A 22247-nucleotide genomic window follows, 5' to 3' on the forward strand; every position below is an offset into this window, starting at 1 on the left:
TTAAACAGTAGTTTAATAAATTGCAATTATATAACTTGTGAATTTATACCCAACTATAGGGTTATACACGTTTATAAGTACGCACAGCAACCTTATCTCTTAGCAATCATCAACATTTTGATGAGTAATTTCTAATTTAATTACCGGTATATATGTTTTCTCGGTAGCTGTAACTGATTACAAGTTAGATACTAGACTAGCGTATACTAGGCCAGCCGAGAGACAGTCCCTCCAGCATGCCCTGGGTCCTCCCAGGGGCCTCGCCTCGGTGGGGCATGTCGGGAGCACCAGGCATATTCTCTTTTTTGAATATGCCTGCATGACTGTCCTCATTTCATCACATTCATTGACATTTTCCCTGTCAAACGAGTTCTGGATGACTGTTTTGAGGTATTCAGACAGTCCAGATTCTTGGTTATGCAGCTTGTCAGGTAAATGATGCAGGTTTGGCAAATCCAAATCTAGAACCAGTGCTGAGAGCTTTGAAACACATTTTTACTGTGCATTTGCACTTCTTTCACTTGTACAGTTCAGATTGTGTTAGAGGTCAGGCAGCTGAGCTGTGATGTATTTAGACACAAACTCACACATCTGATCATCATCTGATCGGTAAAAGTAGCCAACAGCTTTGCCAAGAGGTTGTGCAGGCAATAAGATCGAATCTCTGGATTACTCCTGCTGCCCAGTTAAGTTCCGCAAAATGAACATCTTCACTCTGCTGAGTTTTTTTATTGCCTCAGTCACCTCAGGTCAACGCATTTCAGCTGCTGAATACAGAAGAATATTTGCTGTATAGCAAACATAAAGCAACAAGACTGTAAAGCTAAATAAGAAGTTCCTTATAAAATGAAACAAACCGTTGAAATTTCCTCAGTGTAAAACTCAAGATATGGTACTTCCAATTTTTTTTATGAATTGTCAAATTTTCCATCCACACGTGGAAACACTGAAAATAACTAGAGAACAAACTGAATTATTCAAAATATATTAGTCTTAAAACGAGTATACATATAAAATGAACTGGTAAATTCAGTCTCTTTCACTTACTGCTGATTTCAAAATTCCTTTGGAACGCACTTGGGATTGCTAGATTAAAACGGAAAGGATGTAATTTGCAATTTAAATGTTCTGTGCTGTGCTGAAATTGAACAGTAATTTATACTAAACTTCTGCCATTGCACTTTCGCTGCTTGATATCAATTCAATTCAATTTTATTTGTATAGCGCTAAATCACAATACAAATCATCTCAAGGCACTTTACAAAGACTAAGACAGAACCGGGCTCAGTTTGGGCGGCCATCTGCCTCGACCGGTTGGGGTGAGTGGATAGAGCAGAGAGAAAAGAACAGCAACAATAAGGGGAGCGGGGGGGGTTAGGGTAGGGGAGCTCAGTGCACCGATGGTCCTCGGGCAGTCTAGGCCTATAGAAGCATAACTAAGGGATGGTTCAGGGTTACCTGAAGCCAGCCCCAACTATATGCTTTGTCAAAGAGGAAGGTTTTAAGTCTAGCCTTAAAAGTACAGAGAGTGTCTGCCTCCTGAACCCAGGCTGGGAGCTGGTTCCACAGGAGAGGAGCTTGATAACTAAAGGCTCTGCCTCCCAGTCTGCTTTTGGAAACTCTGGGAACCACAAGTAGACCTGCACTTTGAGAGCGAAGTGGTCTATTGGGATAATATGGTACTATGAGGTCTTTAAGGTATGAAGGAGCTTGATTATGAAGGGATTTGTATGTGAGAAGAAGGATTTTAAATTCTATTCTATATTTTACAGGGAGCCAATGAAGAGAAGCCAATATAGGAGAAATATGATCTCTCTTGCTAGTTCCTGTCAGGACTCTGGCTGCGGCATTCTGGATTAATTGGAGGCTTTTTATTAAGATATTAGGACATCCAGATAGTAATGAGTTACAATAATCTAGCCTTGAGGTAACAAATGCATGGACTAGTTTTTCTGCATCATTTTGAGACAGGATGTTCCTAATTTTGGAAATGTTGCACAGGTGAAAGAATGCAGTTCTAGAGATTTGTTGTATGTGTGAGTTAAAGGACATGTCCTGGTCAAAAATAACTCCAAGGTTTTTTACAGTAGTGCTGGAGGCCAGGGCTATGCCATCTAGAGTAGCTATTATTTGAGAAAAGTTATTTCTGAGATTTTTTGGCCCAAATATAATGACTTCTGTTTTCTCCGAGTTTAAAAGTAAAAAGTTACTGGTCATCCAGGCCTTTATGTCAGTTAGACAGGCTTGAAGTCTGGTTAACTGGTTTGTGTTAACAGGTTTAATAGATAGATATAACTGAGTGTCATCTGCATAGCATTGGTAATTAATAGAGTGCTTCCTAATGACATAGCCTAAAGGAAGCATGTACAGGGTGAACAGAATCGGTCCTAGCACAGAGCCTTGTGGAACTCCATAACTAACTTTTGTTCGTGTGGAAGGTTCATCATGGACATGAACAAACTGGAATCTGTCCGATAAATAGGATTGGAACCATTTTAACGCTGTTCCTCTGATACCAGTCACATGCTCCAGTCTCTGTAATAAGATGTTGTGGTCAATGGTGTCGAATGCAGCACTAAGGTCTAGGAGGACAAGTATAGAAACAAGTCCATTATCTAAGGCTAAGAGAAGATCGTTGGTAACTTTCAACAGTGCTGTTTCTGTACTATGATGTGCTCTAAATCCTGATTGAAAATCGTCAAATAGTTCATTCCTGTGTAAGTGGTCTGATAGCTGCTTAGCAACAGCTTTTTCTAGGATTTTAGAAATAAATGGCAGGTTGGATATTGGTCTATAATTAGCCAAGACTCCTGGATCAAGACTAGGCTTTTTGAGTAAAGGTTTGATTACTGCAGTCTTAAAGGCCTGTGGTACGTAGCCTGATACTAGAGATAAATTTACCAAGTTCAATAAAGATGAGTTCATTAATGACAGGGTGCCTTTAAGCAGTCTAGTCGGGATGGGGTCTAAGAGACACGTTGATGATTTCGATGAAGGAACTACTGATGTAAATTCAGAGAGATCTATGGGAGAGAAGCAGTCTAAACATAACTGAAGTCCTACAGATGATTCAAGAGCTACTGTAGTAGAAGATTTATTTATTGCAGGTATAGGAAGCATCTGCTGAATTTTATCTCTAATAGTTGTGATTTTATTTGTAAAGAAACTCAAATTCATCACTGCTGAGAGCTAAGGGAACACTGGGCTCAACAGAGCTGTGACTTTTTGTCAGCCTGGCTACAGTGCTGAAAAGAAACCTGGGATTGTTCTTATTTTCCTCTATTAGTGATGAATAGTATGCAGTTCTGGCTTTACGGAGAGTTTTTTTTATATGTTAGTAGAATGTTTTTCCAGGCTAGAAAAATTTCCTCTGAGTTTGTGGAACGCCACTTCCTTTCCAGCCTTCGTGATGCCTGCTTTAAGGTACGAATATGTAAATTATACCATGGGGCTAGTCTTCTCTGATTCACTAACTTCTTTTTCAGAGGGGCCACAGTATCAAGCGTTTCACGCAGTGAGGTTACAGCGCTGTCAACAATATGATCAATTTGGTAGGGAGTGGGATTGAAGCAGCTGCCCTCCACTATGTTTATACTTAGCATAAATGTAAATAAAGATGGAATCATTTTCTTAAATTTATTAACAGCGTTGTCGGATATGTTACGCTCCTTTAAATGGGGGAAAAATCCAAGAGAGCCATATGTAGCATTTTCCTCTTGCAGTCGTTTTATTGCCATACAGGAACAGCGCGCTCTTTGTCGAAGTGGGGCCGAGCCCTGACCAATCGATCCCAGAGCAGAATACAGACTCAGGCTTAGCAAAGGATTACCAACACACAAGATTATCTTTCCCTTGAATGAAACGAACAAATATTGATACAATATCAAATATAACAAAAGGTTTTACAGTTCTTAAAGTATTTAACATGTTTTAAACGACTTTTAACTGCATATCAAATGTTTTAGAGGCTTGCATGAACTAATATGAATTAATATTTATTACATTTTTCCTGTTTTTTTAACCCATTTCCCTTTTACATGAAATCATACTGACTAAATCATGTTAAGGAGTATTAAGGAGTCATGTAATGCTATTTTAGCCTATCACAGATAAACATCTGCTGTAGTGGAATTTTCTTCCAAACGCTGCATGATCCATCATTTTAAATTCAAAAGTTATTAAAGAATGATCTGACAAAACAGGATTTGGGGAAAAAACTATTAGATGTTCAATTTCGATGCCATAGGTCAGAACAAGATCAAGGGTGTGATTGAAACAGTGGGTGGGTTTATTAACATTTTGAATGAAACCAATTGAATCTAATATAGAATTAAGTGCAATGCTGAGGCTGTTATTTTCAACATCCACATGAATGTTAAATTCTCCCACTATAATGACTTTATCTGATCTAAGCACTAAATCAGACAGGAAATCTGGGAATTCAGTTAAAAACTCTGAGTAAGGGACAGGTGGACGGTACACAATGACAAGTAGAACTGGTTTTTGTGTTTTCCAGTTTGGATGCCAGAGACTAAGAGTGAGGCTCTCAAATGAGTTATAACTGTTCAGAGGATGAAAGTTTAATAATAAGTTTGAGTGGAAGATTGCAGCTATTCCTCCACCTCGACCTGTGCTTCGAAGAACATGATAATTTTTATGACTGAGAGGGGTTGATTGGAGCCATGTTCCATTTCCCACCCACTAAAATCTGCTCTTTAGGGTATAAAATTTTCAAGTCAGATATTACCTTTGAGACGCTTTCTACTAATTTTTGGTTTTGGGCATTATTGTTGTAGCCATAGACATTTGTAATTATGAAAAACGAATCCTCCACTTTCAACACTGCTGTCAGCCAGTGGCCTTCCTCATCAGACCTATACGTTTAAACATTCACCTGGACATTTGTTGAAACATATTGCTACCCCGCCAGAATGAGATGAACCATGACTGAATAAAATCTTGTCACCCCACTGATTAGTCCAAAAAGATTCGTCCAAAGTTGCTGAATGAGTCTCTTGCAAAAATAAGTAATTAGAGTTCTGTCCTTTGCAAAATAAGAAAAGTGCTTTACGCTTAGTGATGTCCTTTAAACCCCTAACATTCAATGAAACAAATAAAATTTTAACCATGAACTGTTGAACACAAAACAAGTAAAATGAAATACAAATTTAAGCTCTGATTAAAGAGCACCCTGAGTATCTTGTATTGAAGGATTTCCAACAGAAAACGTCCCTGTATATATAATATTTACCACATTTTTATTAACTAACTATCCTGATCAGCGGCCAGCTTTGATACGACGTCCCTCAATGTGCCCGTGAGCCCCCCGATAGAAGGCTTTTTTCCCCTCCTTTCTCGCCTGCTCGATCAGCGGCCAAATCCTCCTCCTCCTTTCCTCCAGATCTTCACAAGGCAGCATTTCAGCCAATCAGAACCTCTCCTCTCTGCAAACTGAAGAACCCTTGCTTTTCCTCCATTTTCTTCTTTCCACCTTCTTTGAGAGAACATGACAATAACATGTCTGCTTCTGTTATCCATTCTTTTACCAGTTCTGTGCACCCTAGCTTCAATGATGGTATTGTTGGAGATCTCATCATCATCTATGATCGGTGCTTTAGCTCTTTTGTCAACTGGTTCCTTACGTCGACGGGGTTAAATCATCTCCTCGCGCTCTTTTGCTATGCATGCTAACTTCTGTAGCATAGCAGTGCTCCTCTTCCCGATCGCTTTGCGCCTTTCCAGAACCAGAAGAGTTTCTCTGAGCACTTCCTTTCAACTTGGTCGCTTTGTTTATCTTAGACATATTCATATTGACCATAAAAGCAGTGATAAATCAATATTTCAGTTATTTTGGGACTTCACTTCCACGAGTGCTCTCGCAAGCGACTGCTCAAATCGCCATCTTGCCGGAACCCCCCCCCCCGAAATCAGTGTAGTTGTATGATGGTCAGTTTTTTTACGTGTCACACCATCTTGGCATGCAAAAATAATTAATCTTTAAAGAGTCATTCCTTTCTTTCCTATCTTTCCAATACTGTTAATGCTGTAAGTTTTACCATAACATTTCTAAAATCTGCAAGACTTGAATTAAACACCAAAATGTCAAAGAGTTTTAGTTGGACTCAGACATAAGTTTGGACACATCTCTTTATGTAGTTCTGTGTCAGCCCTGTGAAAGACTGGCGATCTAGTCATGGTCTACGCTACCTCTAACCCAATGTCAGCATTCTCCAGAAGAAATCTAGACAAAGCCAGGTTGATCCGTACCCAGATTACAGAATTTATGGATGCTCATCATTTGAGACATAATTTTCTGATGACTTGATATGGAACTTATATTGGCACAGATATACAATGCCCAAATAATAACTTACAGTCATTTAGTGATGTCCCCCAATAGGACAAACTTGAATATGAAATAGCCCTCAAATAAAACGTTTGATGGGATGAGAATCAGCACCTCCAAGTCCGAGGCCATGGTACTCAACCGGAAAAAGGTGGTTTGCCATCTCCAGGCCAGGGGAGAGATCCTGCCTCAAGTGGAGGAGTTTAAGTATCTCGGGGTCTTGTTCACGAGTGAGGGAAGGACGGAACGTGAGATTGACAGACGGATCGGGGCATCGGCAGCAGTAATGCGGTCGGTGTACCGGTCCGTTGTGGTGAAAAAGGAGCTGAGCCGGAAGGCGAAGCTCTCGATTTACCGGTCAATCTACGTTCCTACTCTCACCTATGGTCATGAGCTCTGGGTCATGACCGAAAGAACGAGATCGCGGATACAAGCAGCTGAAATGAGCTTCCTCCGCAGGGTGGCCGGGCGCTCCCTTAGAGATAGGGTGAGGAGCTCGGTCACCCGGGAGGAGCTCGGAGTAGAGCCGCTGCTCCTCCACATCGAGAGGAGTCAGTTGAGGTGGCTCGGGCATCTGTTTCGGATGCCTCCTGGGCGCCTTCCTGGGGAGGTGTTCCGGGCATGTCCCACCGGGAGGAGGCCCCGGGGAAGACCCAGGACACGCAGGAGGGACTATGTCTCCCGGCTGGCCTGGGAACGCCTCGGTGTCCCCCCGGAAGAGCTGGAGGAAGTGTCCAGGGAGAAGGAAGTCTGGGTATCCCTGATTCGGCTACTGCCCCCGCGACCCGGCCCCGGATAAGCGGTAGAAGATGGATGGATGGATGGATAAAACGTTTGAGATGTATGTGAACATTTATGAAAAAAGAAATATGTACTCTGTATTCATACAATGAACAGAGCCAATGAACCACCATAAAGTTACTGCTCAGACACCAAAAACATACATGTTAACAAGTGTATTTTTAAATGATTTTTGTCTATATTTACTTATTCTGCTTGTAAATTAATTACGTGAAAGTTCAGGTTATGATGAGAATGTTTAAAAATTTGTATATTATATATTTATATATTTAGTAGTCTATTTAGGAGAGTGGATATTATGTAAATACATTTCACACCAAATATATACATATACAGTACATATATAATATACATTCTGCCTGCATCCCAGGGATGTTGATTTCAAATGCTTTTACTTCTGAAAAAATCTTCTCTCTAATATTGTAATGTACATGATACAGAGTACAATGGATAGGGTTGCTTTATAGTCTTAGTCAGACCTACAGTTTACACAGAACCATTTAATTTGTAATTTTAACTAAATGATTCAGAACATCAATTGAGTTGAACATGATGATGGTATTACACTTATGTTCATTCTAGTATTTGTCCCACTATGAGACTGCGGTGCAGTACCCACACACTACTTGATTTCTGTGTGTTGGATGGTCTTGTCTTCTGGCTAATTTCTCCTTCAGGTAGCCACCCCACCCCTAGCAGATCAGATGAATTTCAGGGTCACCGCCAAAACACTTTCACATTTGTGCATCTCCTAAACAAATGATAAAGGGCTTACTGTCTGACGTAGTATATATTATATATATATAGTATATATATATTTATATTTTATATAAAGAGATGAATTGTTGTGGAAGCCACTGGTTTTGCATCACTGACTATTCTAAAAATATTTAAAGAACCAGATGCACTGGATCAGATCAGATACCTTTTTGTCTCAGTCATCTTGTAAGTGAAAAACTCACAGCCAATGTGTTTTACAGTGTCAACAAGGAGCAGCTATGTGTCTTTATTTAAGAACCACAGGAAGATTGGCTTTCATCCTGTTACATCCAGGATGACAGATATCCAACATTTTAAATGTCTGGGACTGTTCAAATGGGGGTGTTAGGTAAATGTCCTTTATATCCTGCAAGGATCCTGTTACAGACTAACCCACTAGCCTGTCCACTGTGTGGGGCTTGTCCATTGCAATTGCTCAGAAACTGGCTCCCCCTGAGGGCTTCCTGCTCCACAGGGGTCCTTCTGTCAGGGTCTCTGGTTGGAGTTCCTGGCTGTGGGGCTGTTCGGCTGCGGCAACGCTGTTTGATGATGTATAGACATGTGGTCATTAAAAAACTGAAGCAAAGCCCCAGCAGAATTGATACAACCACCAGCTCCTTCAGATAGCAGGGGCCTCGAGCTAACAGCAGGGACTCTCCGTTCTGAAAGTCTGTCTCATTCTGCCTAGATTTCTCTGTCCACAGTGTCATGTTTCTACCCATTTGTCTGGTGGTGACCTGAGTGTCCCTGCTGGACAGAGTTGGCTCAGTCTCTCCTTGTCTTGCTCCTGGTCTTTTAGAAAAAGTCCTTACATAGGTGTGCAACCCTGGACTGGCTGCAATCTGTGTGGTGGGAATGGGTTGTGTCTGAGGTTGGATGTAGCTGATTGGTGTCTGAGCCATGGCATTGTTCCTCTGTTTGACATGATAGATGGCCATAATCTGTTGGTAGCCATTCTCTGTGGACAGGCAGAGGTAGTGGCCCAGTGTGGCAGGTGTGGCTACGAAGCTCAGACTCCCATCTTCTAGGTTCAAGTAAAGGTCTGACGATAGCCGGCTGTTGGGACGCTCCCACAGCTGCAGAGACAGGCGTGACACTGCGGGGCACTGCAGCCGTACAACTTCATTCAGAGACACTGACACCAGCTCACCTACAGGACATGAAGCTAACATACAGATTACAGCTCACCAAAACCCAAAAGACATCCAGATCATCTATATCCCCTTTACACAAGGTAATCAGAAACTGCTAGCAGCAATCAAAACGAAGCAGAAATGTACAGATAAATCATAAGCAGGCAAAATGTGACTGTAAAAACAGGTATATCATGAGCATACAGTAAATGTCCTTGTTTCTGCAGCAGCTTAAACAAAGCAAGCACTTAAAGTTAGTGACACTTACCTGCAGGCAGTTTGTTAGGACCAAATCTGGCTCTGTGGATCACTGACACACTGTTGCAAATCCCTTCAACATGCCCGCCGTCTATGTCCTGGCCTCTGATGAGAGTAAACTACAGTCACCAGAAAAGGCTTGTACAACTTTTTTTAGATTTACTGTTTATGGTTATCTTCAATGACATATGAAAAACATTTCACTTTCTTTTTCTAGTTTACTGGCACAATTATTTCATTCTCTTTATGACAACCTGTAGCAAGAAATAAATACTATGCACTAATAAAGAGATTACTAATTTAACCTAAAAATTATCAGCTGGTAATTTAAATTTAGGAGAAAAATGTCAGAGGCTTGGCTCAGTATGGTATTATACGGAGCCAGAACAGTGACAGTTAAGACTGGCAGTCAAAACAAAATTGGAAGTGAAAAATAAAACATTGAAGCTTTTGTGATGAAAAGAAAAACGGATTAATACTGAAAATAATTACAATCTTTTTGCTAATGTTTTTTCAAAATTTTCCCCTCCCCAATGACAATTTTCCCACCTTTGGTTGATGTCAATGTTTTATAATGCCAAAGTTTTTTCAGTTTCAAATTTCTGTCGCTGTTCTGGTCATGGAGGTGAGGGTCCTGAGGGGCGGGGGCCAGGGAATGGGATTACTACATGTTCTGCAATATAATTTGCATATTAAGGAACAAACAGCACAGCTGTGTCTGTTGTGCCTTTCTGAGCACAACACACAATGGTGAACTTCAATCTGAAGCATGCACTCCATTTACTACCTGTTTCATATTAGATAAAAACATATGGATTTTGTCACTACAGGCAGCTTGTCAGCATGCAGTATGACAGAACATCTTGAAACAGTGTAACCCAAACAACATGTACCTTGCCTGTACTACTTCTGCTCTCACGATATGTGATGCAAATTCACAGCCTATAGATTTTTAACACATTAACAGGACATCTTGTAGCCTTAGCTTGGCTCCAGGGATACTGGGAAAATGTTTAAACATCCTGAATTGATCTCTAAATATAGGCCACAATGCCTCAATAATGCCCAAGAGCTAATATTAACACCAAGTCTGGTGCAGTGAAAGCATGCTGCATTGGCCTCTTTTGCCCTCTTACTTTACCTCACCTTTGTGAGAGCCTTAGAAAGTTTTTTTTTTGGAAACCAGCAACCCCACTTGTGTGCAACCTAGCTGAAAAAAGTTTCGTAGTCATAGCCTCTGCACAAAGAACAATTGCAAGGGTTCTCCCACGATTGCTCAGTTTGGCTGGACGGCCAGGTCTAGGAAGAGTTCTGGTAGTCCCAAAGTTTTTCCATTTAAAAATTATGTAAGCCACTGTGCTCTTAGGAACCTTGAGTGCTGCAGAAATTCTTTTGTAACCTTGGCCAGATCTGTGCCTTGCCACAATTCTGTCTCTGAGCTCCTTGGGCAGTTCCTTCGACCTCATGATTCTCATTTGCTCTGACATGCACTGTGAGCTGTAAGGTCTTATATAGACAGGTGTGTGCCTTTCCTAATCAAGTCCAATCAGTTTAATTAAACACAGCTGGACTCCAATGAAGGAGCAGAACCATCTCAAGGAGGATCAGAAGAAATGGACAGCATGTGAGTTAAATATGAGTGTCACTGCAAAGGGTCTGAATACTTATGACCATGTGATATTTCAGTTTTTCGTTTTTAATAAATTTGCAAAAATTTCTACATTTCTGTTTTTTTCTGTCAAGATGGGGTGCTGAGTGTACATTAATGAGAAATAAAATGAACTTTTTTGATTTAGGCAAATGGCTGCAATGACACAAAGAGTGAAAAATTTAAAGGGGTCTGAATACTTTCCGTACCCACTGTACACGGGCACGCACACACACAAAAATAGACAAACATACAGGGATAACATGCACACACATATACAGGCACATTCACAAATACACTTCTAGACACACATTCACAATCACACACATGCACATAAACACAAACATTCATACATAGATACATACACAGACACACACATGTCCAGATGTACTCAGACACACAAACACACACAGACACACATGCACACACATACAGATGTACACACAGACACTCACAACTGCACACATGCACACATGATTACATATACACAGATGCACACAAACATTTATACATACACAAACTCCCACACAGATACACCCATGGACAGACGCATTCACACAGACACGCTTACATTCACTGATACACACACAGACACACAAAAACAAAACATGCACACAGACACAGATGTCTGTGTGTTTTGTGAATATGTGCAGATATGCACAGACACCAGTGGCACCAATCAACATGGACTCACACACAACCTATAGACAACTTGCTACTGCCATATCACCTACCCAGGGCTTTCAGCAATTGCATTCATTCAAAGCTTTTCCTAATAGGTCCTAGTCATTTATATGTCCATACATAAACTTTATTCTAACCATTCATAACCATTAGGTTAACACATTAATCCAGATCTTGTACACATGATAACTCCCACTGAAAATGCTTTCATTGCATTATTCATTCACTTTCCTATTTTTCATGTCATAATGCTACTTCCTTGCTCCTTCATACAAATTATATCACTTTTAGTATATAGTTCACGGCTAATTCAAACCAGTTTCAGCTGTTTAGCATCCAGCAACACAGAGCTACACATCATTTCCAGTGCCTGCTTCTTGACACAAATATGCATAACATTTACTTCATGCCAATTTGCAACTTATATAAGTTACTCCCTAGATGAAAATTTTTTCAAATGGGTTTTGTAATGTTCGTAGATGTCTCTTACCAAAATATAATAATATATGAATACACTGATGATGTGAGTCCTCTCTGTGTTAGGGTTTTTTATTGATTGGCAACAATAGGAGTTGTGATCTTTGCTGAGATGTTTCTACACCTTGATTGGAGTCCACCTGTGGTAAATTAAATTGATTGGACTCTCTATAGAAGACCTCACAGTTGGCAATGCATGTCAGAGCAAAAACCAAGCCATGAGGTCAAAGGATCTGAGAGACCTGATTGTTGATAGGCACAGAGGTGGGCATGGCTACAAAAAGGTTTCTGCTGCACTGAAGGTTCCCAGGACCACAGTGGCCTCCGTAATACTTAAATGGAAGACGTTTGGCACAACCAGGAGCTGGTAGCCTGACCAAACTGAGCAATCGTGGGAGAATGGCCTTATTAAGAGGTGACCAAGAACCTGATGGTCACTCTGACTGAGCTCCAGAGATCCTGTGTGCAGACGGGACAATGTCCCAGAAGGACAATGCAGCCCTCCATTGATCTGGGCTGTATGGCAGACTGACTAGACGAAAGCCTCTCCTCAGTTTAAAAGACATGAACTGCTTGGAGTTTGCAAAAAAAAAAAAAAAAAGACTGAGTGGAACAAGATTATGTGACGTTTAATTGACTTTCTTTGTTGTTGTTGCTGAACTATTGACTCTGATTAGTTGCTAGTGTCACGTGTTTGTGTTTGAAACTTGCTGGGTGGAAAAAGAAATTACTGTTCCCATTTTAGAAAACATTCTTAAAAACTTACACTTAAAATAAAGATTAGTCTCTCTATTCACACCGACCAGTGAGACTGCACCATCACAGTCAGGAGACTGTGAACCAATCACCAGCAATGATGGAGCACCTCCTGGACCAACCACATCGTTTCAAGCACGATGGCAGACCAACCAGATGGATTCCCTGTCCAGGGTGGCAAGACACAAAAAGACAGTACACAGACAGAGATTGCAGAGATTTCCCAGATTTCTCAGATTCCTGCAGACTCCTCAAGATTCTCTGGAGACTCAGAGACTCCTCAAGACCCTCTTCACTCTGAGGAAAAACAGCGAGGAGGAGAAAAAAGAAAGAGAGCACCGGTAGAACAACAATGAGGTAGAGACTGCTTTTACTGCCCAGGCAGAGGGGAGACCGAAAGATATTCTCCCTATGTTTGGCTGTCCTGTAGCAAAGAGCTCACCTCCAGCTGACCATCTCACATCAACAAAACTCCATGGGACAATAGGGAATCAGGAAATGTCTCTTCAGGAAACTCGCCAACAGACTGCAGTTGGACCAGCTGACAGCGTAACGGACCGAGCTTCAGTAAACTTGAGGTTAGACAAGTAACCCATGGCTGTGCTGGTTGTCTCACATTGATCTGAATTACTTAGAGCTTCCTCCTAAACTGCTATTTAGACCTTAGACTCAAACACAGACCCTAAATTGATCTCAAATTTCTTTTTCACCATTGCAAACCACCTACTTTTATACTGTTATGTTTTATTTGTTAATTCGCCTAGTTTCTCTGATTCTCCCTGTTTCCCCCTACATAAATAATATGTGTATACCATGTAATTAGTTTAATAAAACTTTAAAAGGCATCTGTAACTGGCATCATTTATGTTATTTCACAGTTAAAACGTGTCACTGAATTGGGGAACTCTTGCTCAGATTGTAGACTGATTAACAATGCAGGATGCATTGCTGATTAATTGATTGGTAGAGCCAATCTCAAAGAATCTGGTGCCCTAAAATTATGAAGATGGTTTATGATATTCATAATTCATAAACAGGCATAATAAACACATTCATATAAAAATTCCCGTCTCGCCCCTATGGGTGGTGGTGTGTCTTCCTCAATCTCGGGTCCTCTACCAGAGGCCTGGGAGTTTGAGGGTTCTTCGCAGTATCTTAGCTGTTCCTAGCACTGCGCTCTTCTGGACTGAGATCTCTGATGTTGTTCCTGGGATCTGTTGGAGCCACTCTCCCAGTTTGGGGGTCACAGCCCCGAGGGTGCCGATTACCACGGGGACCACTGTTGCCTTCACCTTCCACATCTTTTCTAGCTCTTCTTTAAGCCCTTGGTATTTCTCCAGCTTCTCATGTTCCTTCTTTCTGATGTTGCTGTCACTTGGGATCGCTACATCTACCACTACGGCTTTCTTCTGTTGTTTGTCCACCACTACTATGTCCGGTTGGTTAGCCATCACCTGTTTGTCGGTCTGTATCTGGAAGTCCCACAGGATCTTAGCTCGGTCATTCTCCCTCACCTTTGGAGGCGTGTCCCATTTTGACCTTGGGACCTCCAGCCCATACTCGGCACAGATGTTCCTGTACACTATGCCGGCCACTTGGTTATGGCGTTCCATGTACGCTCTGCCTGCTAGCATCTTACAACCTGCTGTTATGTGCTGGATTGTCTCAGGGGCATCTTTGCACAGCCTGCACCTGGGGTCCTGCCTGGTGTGGTAGATCCCGGCCTCTATCGATCTTGTGCTCAGGGCCTGTTCTTGTGCCGCTACGATCAGTGCCTCTGTGCTGTCTTTCAGTCCAGCTTTTTCCAGCCACCGGTAGGACTTTTCGATATCAGCCACTTCTTGTATCTGTCGGTGGTACATGCCGTGCAGGGGTTTGTCCTGCCATGATGGTTCTTGCTCTTCGTCCTCTGCATCGGGCTTCTGTTGCCTGAGATATTCACTAAGTATTCCATCGCTTGGGGCCATCTTCCTGATGTACTCATGGATCTTGGCCATTTCATCTTGGATGGTGGCTCTGACGCTCACCAGTCCCCGGCCTCCTTCCTTCCTCTTAGCGTACAGTCTCAGGATGCTGGATTTGGGGTGAAGTCCTCCATGCATTGTGAGGAGCTTCCTTGTCTTGACATCAGTGGCTTCTATGTCCTCTTTTGGCCAGCTTATTATGCCAGCGGGGTATCTGATGACCGGCAGGGCGTAGGTGTTGATGGCTTGGACCTTGTTCTTCCCATTTAGCTGACTTCTTAGGACTTGCCTTACCCTCTGTAGGTATTTGGCTGTGGCTGCTTTCCTTGCGGCTTCTTCCTGGTTCCCATTTGCCTGTGGGATTCCAAGGTACTTGTAGCTGCCCTCAACATCCGCTATGCTGCCTTCTGGGAGTTCAACTCCTTCAGTCCTGACAACTCTCCCTCTCTTTGTTATCATTCGACCACACTTGTCCAGTCCGAATGACATTCCAATGTTGTTGCTGTATATCCTGGTGGTATGGATCAGTGAGTCGATGTCTCGTTCAGTCCTGGCATACAGCTTGATGTCATCCATGTACAGGAGGTGGCTGATGGTTGCCCCATTTCGCAGTCGGTATCCGAAGCCAGTCTTAGTGATGATCTGGCTGAGGGGGTTCAGGCCTATGCAGAACAGCAGCGGGGACAGAGCATCTCCTTGGTAGATGCCGCACTTGATGGAGACTTGTGCTATTGGCTTGAGGTTGGCTACTAGGGTTGTTTTCCACAGTCCCATTGACTTCCTTATGAAGGTTCTTAGGGCCCTATTGATGTTGTACAGCTCCAGGCATTCCAGGATCCATGTGTGAGGCATTGAGTCGTAGGCTTTCTTGTAGTCAATCCAGGCGGTGCACAGGTTGGTCTGCCTGGTCTTACAGTCTCGAGCGACCGCTTTATCCACCAGTAGTTGGTGTTTTGCTCCCCTGGTGTCCTTACCTATTCCTTTCTGGGCCCCGCTCATGTATTGAGCCATGTGCCTACTCATCTTAGCCGCTATGATGCCCGACAGGAGCTTCCAGGTTGTGCAGAGGCAGGTTATCGGACGGTAGTTGGATGGGACTGCTCCCATATATATATATATATATATATATATATATATATATATGGGCATCATAGCGGCTAAGATGAGTATATATAGATATATATATATACTCTCCCAGTTTGGGGGTCACAGCCCCGAGGGTGCCGATTACCACGGGGACCACTGTTGCCTTCACCTTCCACATCTTTTCTAGCTCTTCTTTAAGCCCTTGGTATTTCTCCAGCTTCGCATGTTCCTTCTTTCTGATGTTGCTGTCACTTGGGATCGCTACATCTACCACTACGGCTTTCTTCTGTTGTTTGTCCACCACTACTATGTCCGGTTGGTTAGCCATCACCTGTTTGTCGGTCTGTATCTGGAAGTCCCACAGGATCTTAGCTCGGTCATTCTCCCTCACCTTTGGAGGCGTGTCCCATTTATATATATATATATATATATATATATATATATATATATACAAGAGCCCAGAGGACGAAGAAGACAAAGTTGAACCCCAGAACAATGGTCATGATAAGTTGCAGGAATTTTGTTTAAAATGAGGTAGAAGGCATGGGTCATCCAACGGAGAAAATTGGCTCAGAAAGTTGTGGATTCTTGCATCGTTTGCATGAAGATGTGGACCAGGAGGTGCCAACAAGTGATGGGACACTTGCCTGTCGTCCCTTTCAAGTTCAAATCCTTTGACCTCTTTCGGCTATACAAGGTCAGAGATGACGTAAAAAAAAAAAAAGAGGGTCACCATGAAGGTCTGGGCAGTTGTGTTCTGCTGTATGGTGAGTCAAGCTGTCCACGTGAGTTGGCAAACACAAGGTCTACTAAAAGCTTCCTGATGGCATATCAAATATTCATTGCTATCCGAGAGCACCCCAAGAAAATCTAGTCCAACCTAGGCACTAACTTCATCGGAGCCAAGTCAGTTCTAGAAGACATTTACAACTTTCTAGACAACCTGGACAAACCTGTAATAGAAGGGACTGCTGAAAAAATGGAACAATTTGGACGTGGAAGCTTCATCCAGCTGACTCTTCCCATCGAAATGGTGCCACTGAGGCTGCCGTGAGAATTGTAACGAGGGCCCTCCAGAGCCTTGGAGGGGAGTTCACATTCAGTTTTAGGGAAACTGCTACTTACCTGTAGTAGCCAACCTTGACTCCAAGGGAACTGTCAGGGATGTCCATGTCAAGGTTGTTCCCAGTTCAAGTGTTCCTGTTCCAAAACCAGCATCGAGCCAGGTGTCACTGAAATCTCCAGATAGGTCATTTTCCGCAAAAACACTTTGGAGGGATGTAAGGTTTCTGGTTGTATTGCTTCTGATTGAGACACAGAAGATTCTGTGACCAAGTTTGCCTCAGAACACTCAGGTGGAAGGATGAGGTTCGAGATGGCACTGTTGTGTTTGGCCAGCCGTCCCTTGCTCCTCTTGCTTGGGATCTTATTTGGTATTTTTTGCTTTTCTGTGGTCGAGTCATGGTCTGCAACCTTTGTATATGACCAACAGATGCTGCTTGATATTAGGACTTCAGTTGCCAACTTCGGAACTGATATTAGTGGTGGTCTTTATTCACACTTTTGGATTTTGGATGAATATTCCGGCGCACCAACGCCAGCAGCCTATTGCCATTTTCCACAAGAAACTTTGCAGAAGATGCAGTAAACGTGGAGGCATCGCCATTTAACTGAAAGCTGGATTGTTTTTTTCTATCCATTGTATTCCATGGAATGTGACTCTTTCCCATCATTGGATTCAGCACATTGTCCCCTGCTCTGGATTCACCAGGACGTACTGCACCCTCAGTTTCTAAACACGAGATCTCAAACAGAGAGCGATCCACCGCCAGTCAGGGTGGCATTACTCAATATGTGATCTGTGGTAAATAAGACTTTTATTTTACATGACTTTTTTACTTTGCAGAGCCTGGATTTTCTGATTATGACTGAAACACGGACAAAAGAGGGGGACTTCAAGTCCATTCTCCGAACTTTTTCCTCAAAACTGTTCCTTTTTTTAACTCTTCGAGATCATCTGGTCGTGGGGAAGGTCTGGCCGTTGTTTTTAAAAATCTCTTTCCACAGCCACATTATTTCATCTGATGATTATGAGTTTTGAGGTTCTAATGTCAAGACAAGACATATGCAAGAAGGTGTGTCTGATCATGAATAATCATGTGATTTACCCACACAATGAGCTGCATAAGCCTTTCAGTCAGGAATGTAGCTGAGAGGGAATTACTGCAATGCAATGCAGATGCAAGCATTCGTCATCTGAGCAGCGGTTTTCCTCTGAGGACGAAGTAAACTCTTCGTCGCTGTCTGGAACCATATGAAGCGTTTCTGCACCCGCGTAGCGTGCCATTATCCAAATGCACAGAAAAAGTGAGTAAATTCTATGATGAAACTTGATGTTTTATGCCATTTCTCTGGGATGTATACAGAACTACCTGGCTCACCTCAGATTATTTCCATATGAACAGTGCGCTCAGCGCGAGGTGGGATCACATTAGCTATAATGAGGTGAGACAGGAGAAACCGTGCTGCTCCTTACTTTGATATGGATTAAATAAGAAGAGATCATTTGTTTTCGACTTTGTTTCATTTAAAAGAAGACATTTCAGGCTTTCTAGCCATATATTTCTCATTTTTATGAGGCAGTTATTCACTGAGATTCAGGTGGTTTTATTTACATGTCTGCGAAGAGAGATGACAGAGACAGAGAAGACAGAGAGCGCACCCTGTCTGCTTTCTCTATTTTACAAAATCACAGTGTTTTGTTATTATGAGTGATTACAAATAAAACTAGACCCTTTACAGATTCGAATGATATATTGCTCTTATCTGTACGATCAAAACCGACAGAGTAATTTAAGTTTGTTTCGGCGTTATCAAGCAAAGACGCCACAAAACGTGCCGGCGCATTCGTCAACCCCTGAGGGTTAAAGGCCTAAACTCTGCCGCCACACACCAGTAGCTCAGACTCCTAGACTACTTGCCAATGTGTAGTGGTGCTTAGGAATTCCACACCCACTTTTGCTGCTAGAAAGAGGTCTCTCAAAGCATCTTCTTGCTCTGTGACAGAGTTGACCCCTGAAGAGCAAACGTCCTCTGAATAAAATATCCACAGTTTTACTTTGAATAAATGTTTTTGCTGCCCTGCTAAACTGCGTTGCATCTAATAACTACAGAATTGCTGTCCCTGCAGGCGATTCTTCAGTTCTCACCAGATGAGCCAACTCACATTTGTCCATCCATCTGTCCATTATATATACCTGGCTTATTCCGTAACCATCTGGTCGAGTCTCACATTAGTCCATAAGGCTATATCTCCCAGTTCAACCTTAACTTGTACAGATGTTCTGCACTAATCTGAACAAAGGACATTAAAAAGTTATTTGAGGTAGCTGCAGTCTATTCATCACTGGCACCACACCATTCAAAATCCAACTCCTTCTGTGAACACCTTCTACCTTATCCTTTATGTAATCACCTACATAGACTCCGCTAAATTCTCATTGGTCTGAGGTAATTTAAAAGAGCCTATACACACCATTACCTGAGTGGAAAGAATAACGTAATGACAAAATACATTAACACATAGAAAGACTGCTGGATTGAAATCCTGCCAATTCTGTACGGTATTTTTTGTTTTTGTGATGTTATTACTTGACACTCCTCTCAATGGGATGGTGTCACAAGCTAGTCTGGGTTGCTGTAGAAGCATGGCTGCATCTGTGTAAGGAGACCCGCTTCCTATGTAGACTTAAAAGGCTCATTCTAAGATTAAGAAAATGCAACACTGTATTTTCCAGTGAATACACAATAAATATTTTTATGAATACTATAATCCATACCCACGTTCCTAATCTCACCTATGGGGATGAGCTTTGGGTCATGACCGAAAGGACAAGATCTTGGATACAAGCAGCTGAAATGAGCTTCCTTCGCAGGGTGGCTAGGCGCTCCCTTAGAGATAGGGTGAGGAGCTTGATCACCCAGGAGGAGCTCGGAGTAGAGCTGCTGCTTCTCCACATTGAGAGGAGTCAGCTGAGGTGGCTCGGGCATCTGTTCCAGGATGCCTCCTGGGCATCTCCCTGGGGAGGTGTTCTGGGAGGAGGCCCCGGGGAAGACCCAGGACATGCTGGAGGGACTATGTATCCCGGCTGGCCTGGGAACGCCTCGGTGTCCCCCCGGAAGAGCCGGAGGAAGAGTCCAGGGAAAACGAAGTCTGGGTATCCCTGCTTAGGCTACTGCCCCCGCGACCCGGCCCCAGATAAGCAGAAGATCGATGGATGGATGGATAATCCATTTCTCCTAATAGTGCACTCTAAATATTACACGATGTACCTTTAACAGGGCCCAGTCTTTAATAATAATATCCTAAATTATGTTGTTTCACTGTACACAGTTGTTTCAGCGTGATTGGTAACAAGTCACATTAAAAAGCAGGCAAAAAGTTTAAGCTGCAGTCAAAATAATCTCACAGTAAAGTTCTTCCTAATGACTAGGAAACTAAACTGTTTTCACACAATATAACACCAAACAATTTCAACATAATACAAGCAAAATCTTGTGGGTACTCACAGGTTGGTTTGGGTATCAGAAGCCTCCACGCAGGCCCTGTGGACAGGGTCCCAACCACAGAATGGGTCTCGGGCCAGAACACACTGAGCACAGGTCCAATAGAAGGAGCAGTTAGCTGTTGGAACCCTTACCACACCCTCTGATGTGCCAACATATATCACACTCTGCAACAGGGCACAAGGAGGCAAAAACTTTAAAATGATTTTACATGAAGACATAACATGCCACAAAAACTAGACTAGTGAAGTGAATCACTTCCAAGTCCAAAAAATTCTCTCTTCTTATCCATAAATGTCATATTTGTCATAGAATAAATGGTATCAAAAGCACTATGGGCCTGATTTACTAAAGGTTTACCTGTACCTGTATAAAAAGTATTCAAGTGCAAACTTGATACTTTGGGCAAATAAACCTGCAACCTGATCAACAAATAGCGTTCACGCAGAATTGCGTCTTTCCAACATGCAAAATAGCGGGTCTTGTCCATTTAATATGTTTGACTTAATGAATATACAATATGGGGCATGTATGCCTTATGGTGCAAAATAATGGACAGAGAATATGCAAATCAGTTAATATAGTATACACAATGTGATTTACCAAGACAAAGTAATTTTGCTAACATCTGCAATTTAATACGTCCGAAGCAATGGTGCTAATTGGTCCTGCATTACAATGCGCACAGATGGCTGCTATTATTGCAGCGAGGAGGAGGAGATGTAGAAATGGACGAGGCAGAACGTCTGATGGCCTCCTCCTGTACTACACATAAAATAAAATGTTTTTGTTGAGTTTATATTGGATGGAAGGGGTGGGTAGGGGAGGGGAAGGGAGGGAAAGATAGGGGAGGTGAGCTCAGTACACTGATAGAAAGACTTCGGGCAGTCTAGGCCTATAGCAACATAACTAAAGGATGGTGCAGGGTTACCTGAACCAGCCCTAACTATACGCTTTGTTAAAGAGGAAGGTTTTAAGTCTAGCCTTAAAAGTACAGAGAGTGTTTGCCTCCTGAACCCAGACTGGGAGCTGGTTCCACAGTAGAGGAGCTTGATAGCTAAAGGCTCTGCCTCCCATTCTACTTTTGGACACTCTGGGAACCAGAAGTAGACCTGCACTCTGAGAGTGAAGTGCTCTATTGGGATAATATGGTACTATGAGGTCTTTAAGGTATGAAGGAGCTTGGTCATAAGGGATTTGTATGTGGGATTTTAAACTCAATTTAATTTAATCAAATAAAACTGAATTGAACTGAATTGAAAAGAAACATGGGATAGTTCTTATTTTCCTCTGTTCCTCTATTATTTGACTGTTTTTCGAAGGTAGGTAAAATTCTTCTAAATTTGTGGAGTGCCACTCCCTTTCCAGCCTTCGTGATACCTGCTTTAAGGTACCATGGAGCTAATCTCCTCCCTAGAAGTAAATAAAGATTGAATCATTTTCTTAAATTTATTAACAGTTGTCAGATAAACATCTACTGTAGTGGAATTTTCTTCCAAATTCTGCATGATCTATTATCTTAAATTCAAAAGTTATTAAAGAATGATCTGACAAAAGAGGATTTTGGGGAAAAACTATTAAATGTTCATTTTCAATGCCATATGTCAGAACAAGATCAAGGGTGTGATTGAGACAGTGGGTGGGTTTATTAACATTTTGAGAGAAACCAGTTGAATCTAATGAGACTATTATTTTCAACATCTTCATGAATGTTCAAATCTCCCACTATAAGGACTTAATCTGAACTCAGCACTAAATCAGATAGGAAG

At 42.1% G+C, this 22247-nt stretch overlaps 1 protein-coding gene across 6 annotated transcripts in view; it reads right to left on the bottom strand.

Annotated features, from left to right (window-relative positions):
• Positions 1-7534: 7534 nt before the first annotated feature.
• sema4ab (sema domain, immunoglobulin domain (Ig), transmembrane domain (TM) and short cytoplasmic domain, (semaphorin) 4Ab) overlaps positions 7535-22247 on the bottom strand; it is a 62066-nt gene continuing 47353 nt past the window's right edge. For 3 of the 6 annotated variants that reach the window (XM_026300797.2, XM_026300796.2, XM_026300798.2), the window contains 3 exons: positions 20482-20645; positions 9308-9402; positions 7537-9071 (listed from right to left, as the gene is read on the bottom strand). In XM_026300797.2, coding sequence (XP_026156582.1) covers positions 8239-9071; positions 9308-9402; positions 20482-20645 — 1092 coding nt within the window. In that variant the 3' untranslated portion in view covers positions 7537-8238. Of the gene's footprint in view, positions 9072-9307; positions 9403-20481; positions 20646-22247 lie in introns of all 6 variants that reach the window. The other 3 variants (XM_026300801.2, XM_026300800.2, XM_026300799.2) reach the window with 3 other exon arrangements.

Source organism: Mastacembelus armatus, chromosome 11 (assembly GCF_900324485.2).
Source record: "Mastacembelus armatus chromosome 11, fMasArm1.2, whole genome shotgun sequence".
Taxonomy (NCBI): Eukaryota; Metazoa; Chordata; class Actinopteri; order Synbranchiformes; family Mastacembelidae; genus Mastacembelus; species Mastacembelus armatus.